The sequence below is a fragment of the Rhinoderma darwinii genome, chromosome 11 (assembly GCF_050947455.1).
Source record: "Rhinoderma darwinii isolate aRhiDar2 chromosome 11, aRhiDar2.hap1, whole genome shotgun sequence".
Taxonomy (NCBI): Eukaryota; Metazoa; Chordata; class Amphibia; order Anura; family Rhinodermatidae; genus Rhinoderma; species Rhinoderma darwinii.
Window position 1 is genome coordinate 2184325 of NC_134697.1, and position 15049 is coordinate 2199373.

Below are 15049 nucleotides of genomic sequence, written 5' to 3' on the forward strand. Positions count from 1 at the left end.
CGCCAGTCTTTCTATGCTGCCACCTGTGACCCCATCCCCAATTTTGGTAATCCAGCGACCCCCATGTCATGTACAGCCCATTCCCCCTAATTTTACAGTACACCCACTTATATAGTGAATCCCAGGTCATGCACACCCAATCTTCAGTCCTACCATGCCCCGCACAATTTCAGTGACACCCCCAGTCTCCTCCCTTCTCCCGGTGTCCAGAGATCACACACCCCAAACTTGTCCCCCTCCTCATCCTCTGTAGCCCCCCCGCTCTGTCTCCTCCCCCGGTCCGGGCGGCTCGTCTCACTCCTTGGCTGCGCTCAGTGCGGCTGCAGCTCCAGCTCTTTGGCTCCTGGATTTGCAGGTTGGATTGTAACGACTGCTGCGCTGAGTGCTGTGTGGCCCCCGGGACCCCGCTGGGCTCTGGATCTGCCTTCTCTTTCTGTGGATGGGAACTTGTGGGATGTGGATGTTTGTACCTGCTAAGCCCGTCTTGGATCTGTGACTGAGCGGGCACCATGCTGGGAGTCACCCTGTACCTGCTGCTGCCCCTGATGGGTGAGTGTCCTTCCCTGTAACATGTGGGCGTCAGGGCAATGCTTTGCCCAGTGAACGAGTGGAAGGACTGGATGCAAGGGATCCCTGTATAAAGAGATCAGGACAAGGACGGTACAGTAGATCCCGCTATAAAGTGATCAGTGCAGGGATCCTTGTTTAAAGTTATCCAGGGCAGGGACTGGGTGCAGGAGATCCCTATATAAACTTCTCCAGGGCAGGAACTGGGTGTAGGAGATCCCTGTATAAAGTGATCAGGACAGGGACTGGGTGCGGGAGATCCCTGTATAAAGTGATCAGGACAGGGACTGGGTGCGGGAGATCCCTGTATAAAGTTATCCAGGGCAGGGACTGGGTGTAGGAGATCCAATATGTTGGCGCTATATAAGTAACTGAAATAATAAATCCCTGTATAAAGTTATCCAGGGCAGGGACTGGGTGCAGGAGATTCCTGTATATGAAGTTCAGGACAGGGACTGGGTGCAGGAGATCCCTGTATAAGGTGTTTAGGACAGGGACTGGGTGGAGGAGATCCCTGTATAAAGTATTTAGGACAGGGACTGGATGCAGAAGATACCTTTATAGAGTGATCAGGGCAGGGACTGGGTGGAGGAGATACTTGTATAAAGTTATCCAGGTCAGGGACTGGGTGTAAGATATCCCTGTTGTTGGGCATTTGGTGGGTGCTGGTGAAGGGGGCAGTAAATCCACTATGAGTTTGTGATTGTGAATCGCTGTTCCAGGTTATCTGATGCGGGTTGTTGGGGGACACTGATTCTGGGGTTTCATTGTGGTTTTGGTGGAGTACTGCTGTTAATTATCCATGTTGGTCCCGTATTTTGGGGTTGAGCCCCGTTTTCGAGTGGCTCTAAACTGTCTTGTACTGCGCTCTATGTTGTGAGGTTCTTCCTGCAGACGACCAGATGATACATGTTACACAAAGTAATAATCCCAGTGCAGAATAATACAGGACAAATGTAGATTATATACATATTTATTATAGACACTTGTAGATTATATACATATTATACCCGTTTGTAGATTATATACATATTATACCCGCTTGTAGATTATATATTTATTATACACGCTTGTAGATTATATACATGTAGATTATACACGCTTGTAGATTATATACATATTTTATTATACACGCTTGTAGATTATACGCACATACACATTATATACACATGCTAATTATGTACGTATTTAGATTATACATATCTGGTTTATACTCTGTGTCATGTATGAAACGGGGCAGATGGTGCAATGTCCTGCAGCGAATCTGTGCGACAACTGCTGCAATTTATAACAAAGGGCCAGGGCTTAATTGTCGGGTCCCTGCGCCTCACCTGCCGGTTACAGGTCCCGGGACTGTCATTTATTCCCACCAGTGTCGGAGGAGACGTCCCCGCTGTGATGATGTTCCGCAGGTCGCTACATTGTATCCGGCGGGAGGGATGTCAATATTTACCCTTCATATACATTGTATCACAGGCACACGCTGATCCCTACTGATCTGTGATAGAATCCACAGCCTGCCGCTTCTCCACTGCCCCCCACCCCCGCAGAGGATAAGGGGGGCTGTGTCCAGACCTGTGTATGTGGAGGAGTGAACCCAACACTTATTTGCAGCAAATGTTTTCCCCCGTATTCATCGTGTAGACAGTGAGACCTTGTAAAGAAATGATGGATTTACCCAGCGCCATCTGCTCCTTTCTGCTCTGGACATGGCATGGAGTCAGCGGGCTGCTGAAGTTGGCAGGGTTCGGACATTGGGTTACAAGTTTTGCTTCTTATATTTAGTATAGTGACTGGTGCCCTTTGTGGCTTCTGAAGTCAATGACTGTGCAGCTCTCTGTAAGGAGTGGGGGAGGGGAAGGGGGTAATTGGCCTAAGCGTGGGGCAGTGCCCTTCACGTACATAATACAGGGTAGATGACAATATTCTGCTGCTTCATTGCATATTGTAGGCGCAATGTATGTAATGAGTACAGTCACCCGCAGGGGGCCCTCTGGGTACTTCTGCCACCTCCTGACATTGTGTATGGTGGGGCAGTATGTGGGTGGTTCTAGTGACTGTGGCCCCGGCCCATGTACCTTCTATAGGTGGTTATTTATTGAGTGCCCATCTGCTGTGTGCTGAATTCTGGCATGGTTTAGGTGCACTGGCTCCTCGTAGCCTCCAGCTTCATGTGCGGTGACAATATTGATTAATATTCCTTTTCCCTTTGGTCAGGGAGGGAACATATAGGTAAATGATATATGTCTGCTGTGTATAATGAGCAGTATGATCCATAGGGTCCTGTGATGAGGACTGGGATCCAGGTCTGATCATAATGCCATATCTTTATAGATTTTCCCTCTAATAAATGGGATCTGTTGTACCTGAAATACCAGGACCAGAAAAGGTGAATGTACCCATGTTATGTAAGTGACCTGCCAGGTGGATCTGAGCAGAATTGGAGCTACATTCCATGTGGAGGGGTCTCTGGAATAGAGATTGAAAGCCCTGTAACGGTGGAGGACCACACTGGCAATAAAAAAAACTCTACAGAATGAGAGTGGAGAACAATGGACAATTATTCTCTAGACAACCACTGGTAACCACTCTGGACTATTAATGCCACTATTTATAAGTGATACTTGGGAAGGATGGGGGCCACTACTAGTAAAAAAAAAAAGTCTCTAGACAATGGAGGACACGACTGCGAAATGTCTCTGACAATATTGAAGATGTCTCGACGATGGAGGACACCACTGGGAGTTGTAGGACACCACTGGGAAATGTCTCTGGACGATGGAGGGCACCACTGGGAAATGTCTCTGGGAATATGGAGGGCACCACTGGGAAATGTCTCTGGACAATGGAGGGCACCACTGGGAAATGTCTCTGGACGATGGAGGGCACCACTGGGAAATGTCTCTGGGAATATGGAGGGCACCACTGGGAAATGTCTCTGGACGATGGAGGACACCACTGGGCAATGTCTCTGGACGATGGAGGACACCACTGGGCAATGTCTCTGGACGATGGAGGACACCACTGGGCAATGTCTCTGGACGATGGAGGGCACCACTGGGCAATGTCTCTGGATGATGGAGGACACCACTGGGAAATGTCTCTGGACGATGGAGGGCACCACTGGGCAATGTCTCTGGATAATGGAGGACACCACTGGGAATATGGAGGACACCACTGGGAAATGTCTCTGGACAATGGAGGACAACACTGGGAATATGGAGGACACCACTGGGAAATGTCTCTGGACAATGGAGGACAACACTGGGAATATGGAGGACACCACTGGGAAATGTCTCTGGACAATGGAGGACGCTACTTATGACTGTTAAACCATTGTTGGTGAGTGTGGAGGCGACTATTGGTAAATTTGTCTCTCCATGATACAGCACCCCACTGGTAAATCAGTCAGATCAGACTCTGATCAAATGGAGGAAACAACTGATCAATTGTTAAATTTGCGTTTGAAAAGACTGTTGTCAGATTCTAGCTGGAGCCCCGTTATTTGCTGCAGTCCTAATAAACCCCCGTCCTTATCTCTGCAGGAGGCTGTATCCAAGGGATCTCAGCTCATACTGTTCTATTAGATGTCAAGTCACTATGACATCTGCAATATATCATGTATATGGTGTCTGTGTGATTGGGTCATCTTGTCTTGCAGACATTCAGTAGTAGTCCCCGTCCCCCCATATATAGGGTACTGGAGGAGCTCCCATCTTTCCGGAACATAAGTCAATGCACTGCCCCCCCCCCCCCCCCCCCCGTATACAGAATCTTAGGCTGAACGTCTCCCCCGTTCTATTACACTGTGATAATGACTGTTCTGATTCCACGGAGATGAATTTAAACTTGTGGACATATGAATTCCTGGTGTGGCAGCCAGGGGGCGCTGGAGACCAGGTACCGAATATTCTGTCTATTTAGGACAAGCAAATAATATTTGGGGTCTTTTTTTTTTTTTTTTTTACTTTTTGGAAAATGGCATCTATCCTATTATTGGCTGTGGGAATATTATTTACTGTAATATTACTCCTCCCGCGCTGATATACAGCCCACTCTTACAAACACCTGCTAAGGTCAATTGGCTTCCTGTGACTTGGGATGATGGGAGTGATACATTGTATGAGATGTGGAGATTGGGACAGGGATGATGGGTGTCATATAGGGAGATTAGATGGTAAGATCCTGGGGTTTGGGATGATGGGGGTTGATACATTATATGAGATATGAATATTAGATTGTGAGCAGAGGGTTTTGTTGTCCAGTTGCGGCTTCAGATCAGAGGAATCTTCTCCAGTTAAGTCCTGAATGAACTAGCAGAGAACAATAAGGAATTCTATGGGGTCATCTGCAAGTCCCAGTGTAAATCCTACACTCCCCTCTGATGTCTGTCCGTGATTTACAACGTAAAACTTCAGGTTTTTACATTTATCCCTGGAAATTTTCTATCTTAACTAGAATTGATTGGAGAGCAGATGTATAGTAGCCATGATGGGAGTAGTTGTCCTTTTTGCTCGTTGTACATGACCAGGCAGTGACTCATAAGAGTCCCAGGAATCTGTGTGAAATCCTTGGCATCTGAAGGCACAACACACGACAATGATGCCATCATATATGGTGAGATCATACGATGACACACAGGGGTATACAGTGCGGTGACTGTGGATGATGAGAGTTACTTTATATGACACATGTACCAAACAAGATTGCAGTGAAATCAATGGGGTCCGAAAGAACAAAGCCCAACATTCAGAGCCAAAATTAAAGCTTTGGGGTTTTCATCTGCAATTCTCTAATAGACTTTGTGTTTAAATTCCTTACCATTCCCAAGATCTCCTCTTCCTGTAAGTGAATGGAAACCTTCTTGTTTATATCCAGAGGCTGAAAACCCATCCTGTCCTGAGCTTTCTTACAGCTGAGGGTTGGTTACAATTGTATCCAGTATAGGCAATCCCCTGTGACGTGAAAACAGCAGCACAGATCTCTCTCCTGTCCTGTTAGTTTGTTACAATGTATCAGTGCAGGTAAAAATGTAGTTTAGAATTTAAAGTAATAGTAGATGTGAGCTTTAACGTGATCGTACCTATAAACCCATGGCCATCTGCCTAGTATTCATGTATTGATTCCCCCTGCCAGGAAATTCTGATGTTTAGGGTTCTAGGAAAGCTGGGTGACGACCACTGTAGACGCTGTAATGATGTTCATATTGGTTGTCACCCAGCTTTCCTAGATTTATTTTTTCTCATTGTATCAGACGGGAAAAGGAAAACACAAGACTGGCACTTTGTAGGTTGTTGCTGAAACTTTATCAACACTTAGTGGTATGTATGACATGCCAGACCGTGACCTGCAGAATAGTCACAGACCAGCAGAATAGTCACAGACCAGCAGAATAGTCACAGACCAGCAGAATAGTCACAGACCATCAGAATAGTCACAGACCAGCAGAATAGTCACAGACCAGCAGAATAGTCACAGACCTGCAGAATAGTCACAGACCAGCAGAATAGTCACAGACCTGCAGAATAGTCACAGACCTGCAGAATAGTCACAGACCAGCAGAATAGTCACAGACCAGCAGAATAGTCACAGACCTGCAGAATAGTCACAGACCAGCAGAATAGTCACAGACCAGCAGAATAGTCACAGACCAGCAGAATAGTCACAGACCAGCAGAATAGTCACAGACCAGCAGAATAGTCACAGACCAGCAGAATAGTCACAGACCTGCAGAATAGTCACAGACCAGCAGAATAGTCACAGACCAGCAGAATAGTCACAGACCAGCAGAATAGTCACAGACCTGCAGAATAGTCACAGACCTGCAGAATAGTCACAGACCAGCAGAATAGTCACAGACCTGCAGAATAGTCACAGACCTGCAGAATAGTCACAGACCAGCAGAATAGTCACAGACCAGCAGAATAGTCACAGACCAGCAGAATAGTCACAGACCAGCAGAATAGTCACAGACCAGCAGAATAGTCACAGACCAGCAGAATAGTCACAGACCAGCAGAATAGTCACAGACCAGCAGAATAGTCACAGACCAGCAGAATAGTCACAGGCCAGCGCCACTTTCAATATTTGATTACAAAAACCAACTGTGCCATATTTATTATTGATGGTTCCATCCATACATGTAAGACAGCCATGAGGGGGTGTAAGGTGGAGATATATCTGGGATGATGGGGGTTGCACTTGATGGATTTGGAAATGTTCCTCAGATTAATATGGTTCTTATCGGTGGACGAAACAGGAGTTACTGGAGCAGAGAACCGCAGAGAACCGCAGCGCTCAGACAAATATCGAAGCGTTTGTGACCCAGGAATTATAATGTCAATGTTATTATCCAATGAAGAAAGGGTCAATGCTCGCAAAATGCATTGTAATTGTAAACCAATAGAATCAACCTCCGGGTGTCTGCACACGATAACTGCAATTACGTCTGAAATTACGGAGCTGTTTTCAGGAGAAAACCGCTCCTGAATTTCAGACGTAAATGCATGTACTCGCGTTTTTCACCGCGTCTTTTACGGACGTAATTTGAAGCTGTTCTTCATTGAAGTCAATGAAAAACGGCTCCAATTACGTCCCAAGAAGTGTCCCGCATATAATGTATATAAGTGTCCTGCATATAATGTATATAAGTGTCCCGCATATAATGTATATAAGTGTCCCGCATATAATGTATAGAAGTGTCCCGCATATAATGTATATAAGTGTCCCGCATATAATGTATATAAGTGTCCTGCATATCATGTATATAAGTGTCCTGCATATAATGTATATAAGTGTCCCGCATATAATGTATATAAGTGTCCCGCATATAATGTATATAAGTGTCCCGCATATAATGTATATAAGTGTCCTGCATATCATGTATATAAGTGTCCTGCATATAATGTATATAAGTGTCCCGCATATAATGTATATAAGTGTCCCGCATATAATGTATATAAGTGTCCCGCATATAATGTATATAAGTGTCCCGCATATAATGTATAGAAGCGTCCCGCATATAATGTATATAAGTGTCCCGCATATAATGTATATAAGTGTCCCGCATATACTGTATATAAGTGCCCCGCATATAATGTATATAAGTGTCCCGCATATAATGTATATAAGTGTCCCGCATATAATGTATATAAGTGTCCCGCATATAATGTATATAAGTGCCCTGCATATAATGTATATAAGTGTCCCGCATATAATGTATAGAAGTGTCCCGCATATAATGTATATAAGTGTCCAGCATATAATGTGTATAAGTGTCCCGCATATAATGTGTATAAGTGTCCCGCATATAATGTATATAAGTGTCCCGCATATAATGTATATAAGTGCCCTGCATATAATGTATATAAGTGTCCCGCATATAATGTATAGAAGTGTCCCGCATATAATGTATATAAGTGTCCTGCATATAATGTATATAAGTGTCCCGCATATAATGTATAGAAGTGTCCCGCATATAATGTATATAAGTGTCCCGCATATAATGTATATAAGTGTCCCGCATATAATGTATATAAGTGCCCCGCATATAATGTATAGAAGTGTCCCGCATGTAATGTATATAAGTGTCCCGCATGTAATGTATATAAGTGTCCCGCATATAATGTATAGAAGTGTCCCGCATATAATGTATATAAGTGTCCCGCATATAATGTATACAAGTGTCCCGCATATAATGTATAGAAGTGTCCCGCATATAATGTATAGAAGTGTCCCGCATATAATGTATAGAAGTGTCCCGCATATAATGTATAGAAGTGTCCCGCATATAATGTATAGAAGTGTCCCGCATATAATGTATAGAAGTGTCCCGCATATAATGTATAGAAGTGTCCCGCATATAATGTATAGAAGTGTCCCGCATATAATGTATAGAAGTGTCCCGCATATAATGTATAGAAGTGTCCCGCATATAATGTATAGAAGTGTCCCGCATATAATGTATAGAAGTGTCCCGCATATAATGTATAGAAGTGTCCCGCATATAATGTATAGAAGTGTCCCGCATATAATGTATAGAAGTGTCCCGCATATAATGTATAGAAGTGTCCCGCATATAATGTATAGAAGTGTCCCGCATATAATGTATAGAAGTCTCCTGCACTTCTTTTGACGAGGCTGTTATTTTACGTGCCGTCTTTTGACAGCGACGCGTAAAATGACAGGTCGTCGGCACAGAACATCGTAAGACCCATTGAAAGTAATGGGCAGATGTTTGCCGACGTAATGGAGGCGTTTTTTCAGACCTAATTCGAGGCGTAAAACGCCTCCATTACGCCTGAAAATAGGTCGTGTGAAACCAGCCTTAGTGAATCCCCATAGTTTTTTTGTAATCCTAATAGGTTGAACATTCTGTGCTGATTCATTCTTTATTATATCTTTATAGTGGTCAGAGATTGTTTTTCTGATACAGAGCTCCAAATTCCTGCATAGACATAGTTACAGGATAATATTCTTTTGAATGCAGTCACCACTAGAGGGAGCTCACTACATACAGATATATACAGCTCCCATAGAGTTCCATGATAACATTCTGCTGCCTGCAGCCACCACTAGAGGGAGCTCACTACATACAGATATATACAGCTCCCATAGAGTTCCATGATAACATTCTGCTGCCTGCAATCACCACTAGGGGGAGCTCATTACATACAGATATATATACAGCTCCTATAGAGATACATGATAACATTCTGCTGCCTGCAGCCACCACTAGGGGGAGCTCACTACATACAGATATTTACAGCTCCCATAGAGATACATGATAACATTCTGCTGCCTGCAGCCACCACTAGGGGGAGCTCACTACATACAGATATTTACAGCTCCCATAGAGATACATGATAACATTCTACTGCCTGCAGTCACCACTAGGGGGAGCTCACTACATACAGATATATACAGCTCTCATAGAGCTATATGATAACATTCTGCTGCCTGCAGCCACCACTAGGGGGAGCTCACTACATACAGATATATACAGCTCCCATAGAGATACATGATAACATTCTGCTGCCTGCAGCCACCACTAGGGGGAGCTCACTACATACAGATATATACAGCTCCCATAGAGATACATGATAACATTCTGCTGCCTGCAGCCACCACTAGGGGGAGCTCACTACATACAGATATATACAGCTCCCATAGAGTTATGACGACATTCTGATGCCTGCAGACACCAGTAGATCTCACTACATACATTGAAGTCAATAAGGCCCTGTTCACACCATGTTTGTGATGTACATTTATCTTGTAGACCGGGAAAGCCGCAGGTGTACACGCTAAATGTGTCCATAGGGATTTATTAGCCTGAGAGAGGACATAAGTGTCTTTTTGTCCTCTGTGGGTCTGGTATATGTCGGTATAACTTTTGATGGAGCTCTGCATCTGAAAACACAGGCTGTGACCACTGCTGAGGCATCATAAGAAATGAATTATCACAGAATATTGGAGTAAAAGCAACTTGGCGTTAAAAGATGAACATTCACTTTAAAGCGACCATTTGCCGGTGCAGTTTCTCCCTCCAGTGATACCATTTTCCCCATGTCTCGCTGCCGTCCTGATCGCTTCATTCCATCTGTAGGATCCACCATGCAGCGTTGTCATCCGGTGTGAAGAGTATGGTCTTATTGTTTTCTGTGGGGGAACGGTTTTGTGTTTTATATTTGCGTCCCGTTATTTCTGCTGACTCTGCACTGACGGGAGCAGCTGGGACCTCTCCATAGGACAGTAATCACACTCATTATGTCACCTTGTGTCTCTCTTTGCTGTTGCAGATGCCGTTCTGTCTGCTGAGTCGAGGCGGCCGCCATCTGGGGACCGACTGGACTGTGTAAAAGCCAGCGAGCAGTGCCTGAAAGAGACGGAATGCAGCGCCAAATACAGGACTCTGCGCCAGTGCGTGGCTGGAAAAGAGACCAACTTCAGCAAAGTGGCCGGACTAGAGGCAAAAGACGAGTGCAAAAACGCCACGGAGGCGATCAAACAAAAGTCGCTGTACAACTGCCGCTGTAAACGGGGAATGAAGAAAGAAAAGAACTGTCTGAGGATCTACTGGAGCATGTACCAGATCCTGCAGGGTAAGTGCCGCTACTGCCATGCCCACTGTGCCAAATAATCCTCCGCCAGCCAATGGTCGGATGGTGGAGTCAGCCATACTGTGCACTGGTCTAGCAAGTCACTAGGTACGAGGCAAGTGGTGCCTCACGCCTCCGTGTTGTGATTAGTTCATTGTGAGGCCCACAAATGGCCGCCTGCCTCGTGCCTACCCGGATTGTTTATGTGAAAAACTTTGAAAAGTAAAAATGAAAGGCGTTCTCCTGGGTTATAAGATTGACGGCCCATCTCTAGGATCAACATTAGATTGGTTAGGTTTCGATTCCCGGCACCCCTGGCGATCCGCCGTTTGGAGGGGCCGCTTCACTTGTAACACTTTATTATTTACATAGTTTTCATTTCTGTTAGTTTCACGTGTCGTCACTTTCGTAGCGGCGCTGCGGGGTATTGCCACGTAGTCTCATTCAAGTGAACTGTGCACAATAACTCGCACAGCCGCTATGAAAGAATAGGCCGTCCATTTTTAAATCCTGGATAACTATTTAAAGTGACCTACCAAGGGTTAATTGTTCTACAGGAAGTTGCAACAATGTTTCAACAGAGTAACAAAACTAGAACCTTCTTTATTATAGTTTACAGTGAGGGAGGGGGATGTGCTGCTTCTGGTATATACTGGTCCTCGGGGGTTGGACTGGTCCCCACGAGAGGCTCCTCCCATGAGGTTCAGGCGGTTACACCAGTGATTATCAGTGATATGTGTGACCTTGGAGTGCAGGGATTACAGCAGCGTATATAATGTGAAGTGGAGCTGCACCTGCTCTGTATAACCCGCGTGGGGGCCTGCAGAATAAATCTTATAATAGTGCGGGACCCCAGATCAGCGCTGCTGGTAATGTGCTATTATATGCTGAACTTCGTTTACCAAATACTGGTCAGATTTTCTGATATACTGGTCTTATCCCATATATACTAGTCTTATGTCATTATATACTGGTCATATCCCATATATACTAGTCTTATGTCATTATATACTGGTCATATCCCATATATACTAGTCTTATGTCATTATATACTGGTCTTATCCCATATATACTAGTCTTATGTCATTATATACTGGTCATATCCCATATATACTAGTCTTATGTCATTATATACTGGTCTTATGTCATTATATACTGGTCTTATGTCATTATATACTGGTCTTATGTCATTATATACTGGTCTTATGTCATTATATACTGGCCTTATGTCATTATACACTGGTCTTATGTCATTATATACTGGTCTTATGTCATTATATACTGGCCTTATGTCATTATATACTGGTCTTATGTCATACACTGGTCTTATGTCATTATATACTGGTCTTATGTCATTATATACTGGTCTTATGTCATTATATACTGGCCTTATGTCATTATATACTGGCCTTATGTCATTATATACTGGCCTTATGTCATTATATACTGGTCTAATGTCATTATATACTGGTCTTATGTCATTATATACTGGTCTTATGTCATTATATACTGGTCTTATGTCATTATATACTGGTCTTATGTCATTATATACTGGTCTTATGTCATTATATACTGGTCTTATGTCATTATATACTGGTCTTATGTCATTATATACTGGTCTTATGTCATTATATACTGGTCTTATGTCATTATATACTGGTCAGATTTTCTGATATACTGGTCTTATCCCATATATACTAGTCTTATGTCATTATATACTGGTCATATCCCATATATACTAGTCTTATGTCATTATATACTGGTCATATCCCATATATACTAGTCTTATGTCATTATATACTGGTCTTATCCCATATATACTGGTCTTATGTCATTATATACTGGTCTTATGTCATTATATACTGGTCTTATGTCATTATATACTGGTCTTATGTCATTATATACTGGTCTTATGTCATTATATACTGGTCTTATGTCATTATATACTGGTCTTATGTCATTATATACTGGCCTTATGTCATTATACACTGGTCTTATGTCATTATATACTGGTCTTATGTCATTATATACTGGCCTTATGTCATTATATACTGGTCTTATGTCATTATACACTGGTCTTATGTCATTATATACTGGTCTTATGTCATTATATACTGGTCTTATGTCATTATATACTGGCCTTATGTCATTATATACTGGCCTTATGTCATATACTGGTCTTATGTCATTATATACTGGTCTAATGTCATTATATACTGGTCTTATGTCATTATATACTGGTCTTATGTCATTATATACTGGTCTTATGTCATTATATACTGGTCTTATGTCATTATATACTGGTCTTATGTCATTATATACTGGTCTTATGTCATTTGAAACTGGTTTTATGTTATTTTATGTCATATGTTCGCATTATTTGTTAATGTTATTATATACGACTTGTTTCATATTCATATTTGTGAAGAATTTGTGTATTTTCAGAAGAAACTGGTGCAGGATATATAAGCAATAACTTACTGCCACCTACTGATCATATTATAGTGAAAAATAATCCTGTAATTTCCAAACCGTTCATTTGTAGCCCGGCGTTGCTGATACTCGTCATAGTGACAGAGCTGACATCTGTTACAGTGTAGTGTGAGAGGCTGATGCTCGTCGTAGTGACAGAGCTGACATCTGTTACAGTGTAGTGTGAGGGGCTGATGCTCGTCATAGTGACAGAGCTGACATCTGTTACAGTGTAGTGTGAGGGGCTGATACTCGTCATAGTGACAGTGCTGACATCTGTTACAGTGTAGTGTGAGGGGCTGATACTCGTCATAGTGACAGTGCTGACATCTGTTACAGTGTAGTGTGAGGGGCTGATGCTCGTCGTAGTGACAGAGCTGACATCTGTTACAGTGTAGTGTGAGGGGCTGATACTCGTCATAGTGACAGAGCTGACATCTGTTACAGTGTAGTGTGAGGGGCTGATACTCGTCATAGTGACAGAGCTGACATCTGTTACAGTGTAGTGTGAGGGGCTGATACTCGTCATAGTGACAGAGCTGACATCTGTTACAGTGTAGTGTGAGGGGCTGATACTCGTCATAGTGACAGCTGACATCTGTTACAGTGTAGTGTGAGGGGCTGATACTCGTCATAGTGACAGTGCTGACATCTGTTACAGTGTAGTGTGAGGGGCTGATACTCGTCATAGTGACAGAGCTGACATCTGTTACAGTGTTGTGTGAGAGGCTGATACTCGTCGTAGTGACAGAGCTGACATCTGTTACAGTGTAGTGTGAGGGGCTGATACTCGTCATAGTGACAGCTGACATCTGTTACAGTGTAGTGTGAGGGGCTGATACTCGTCATAGTGACAGAGCTGACATCTGTTACAGTGTAGTGTGAGGGGCTGATACTCGTCATAGTGACAGAGCTGACATCTGTTACAGTGTAGTGTGAGGGGCTGATACTCGTCATAGTGACAGAGCTGACATCTGTTACAGTGTAGTGTGAGGGGCTGATACTCGTCATAGTGACAGCTGACATCTGTTACAGTGTAGTGTGAGGGGCTGATACTCGTCATAGTGACAGAGCTGACATCTGTTACAGTGTAGTGTGAGGGGCTGATACTCGTCATAGTGACAGTGCTGACATCTGTTACAGTGTAGTGTGAGGGGCTGATACTCGTCATAGTGACAGAGCTGACATCTGTTACAGTGTTGTGTGAGAGGCTGATACTCGTCGTAGTGACAGAGCTGACATCTGTTACAGTGTAGTGTGAGGGGCTGATGCTCGTCGTAGTGACAGAGCTGACATCTGTTACAGTGTAGTGTGAGGGGCTGATGCTCGTCGTAGTGACAGAGCTGACATCTGTTACAGTGTAGTGTGAGGGGCTGATACGCGGCGTACAAGATGCTCAGTGTCTGCAGCAGCCGCCTCGTTACAGCGTCACCTCTCAGCAATGCCAGATCTTTCTCCCTCAGTAAATGGAAATGTCAGAACTATTGCATTTTGTAAATTCATTGTCAATTAAAATAAATTGTAATGTGGGGGCTGTGACGCTGAGCCTGACCTCTGACCCTACAGGCAGCTGCTGAATGTCAGAAGTTTTCGGCGCCCCCCCTGTGACTGCACCTCACACATCACTGACTGACATCAAGATGCCCATTGTCCTACTAAACCAGGCCGTGACCTCTCGGCTCTGACCTCATTTGCCCGTGTGCGGCTCCCGCCCATCTGTAGGATCTGGGCCTGTCCTGAGTCCGGGGAACAGATGGATTTTACCCACCAGAACCCACAAAGAAGGCGAGGGAGGCAGAGGGGACAGGTTGACCTTTTCCCAGCTGATGTCCATAGTCACCCGCCATCCAGGTCGTGTCTTCCACTCCTGTAGTAATAAGTGTGTAATTACTTCTAATTATCTCCAGAAA

General features: G+C 43.9%; 1 protein-coding gene across 1 annotated transcript in view; it reads left to right on the forward strand.

Moving 5' to 3' along the window:
* The first annotated feature begins 285 nt into the window (after nt 1–285).
* Nucleotides 286–15049, forward strand: part of GFRA1 (GDNF family receptor alpha 1) — a 177158-nt gene continuing 162394 nt past the window's right edge. Inside the window, exons 1-2 of the mRNA XM_075842738.1 lie at nt 286–549; nt 10368–10670. Coding sequence (XP_075698853.1) covers nt 510–549; nt 10368–10670 — 343 coding nt within the window. The 5' untranslated portion in view covers nt 286–509. The remainder of the gene's footprint in view (nt 550–10367; nt 10671–15049) is intronic.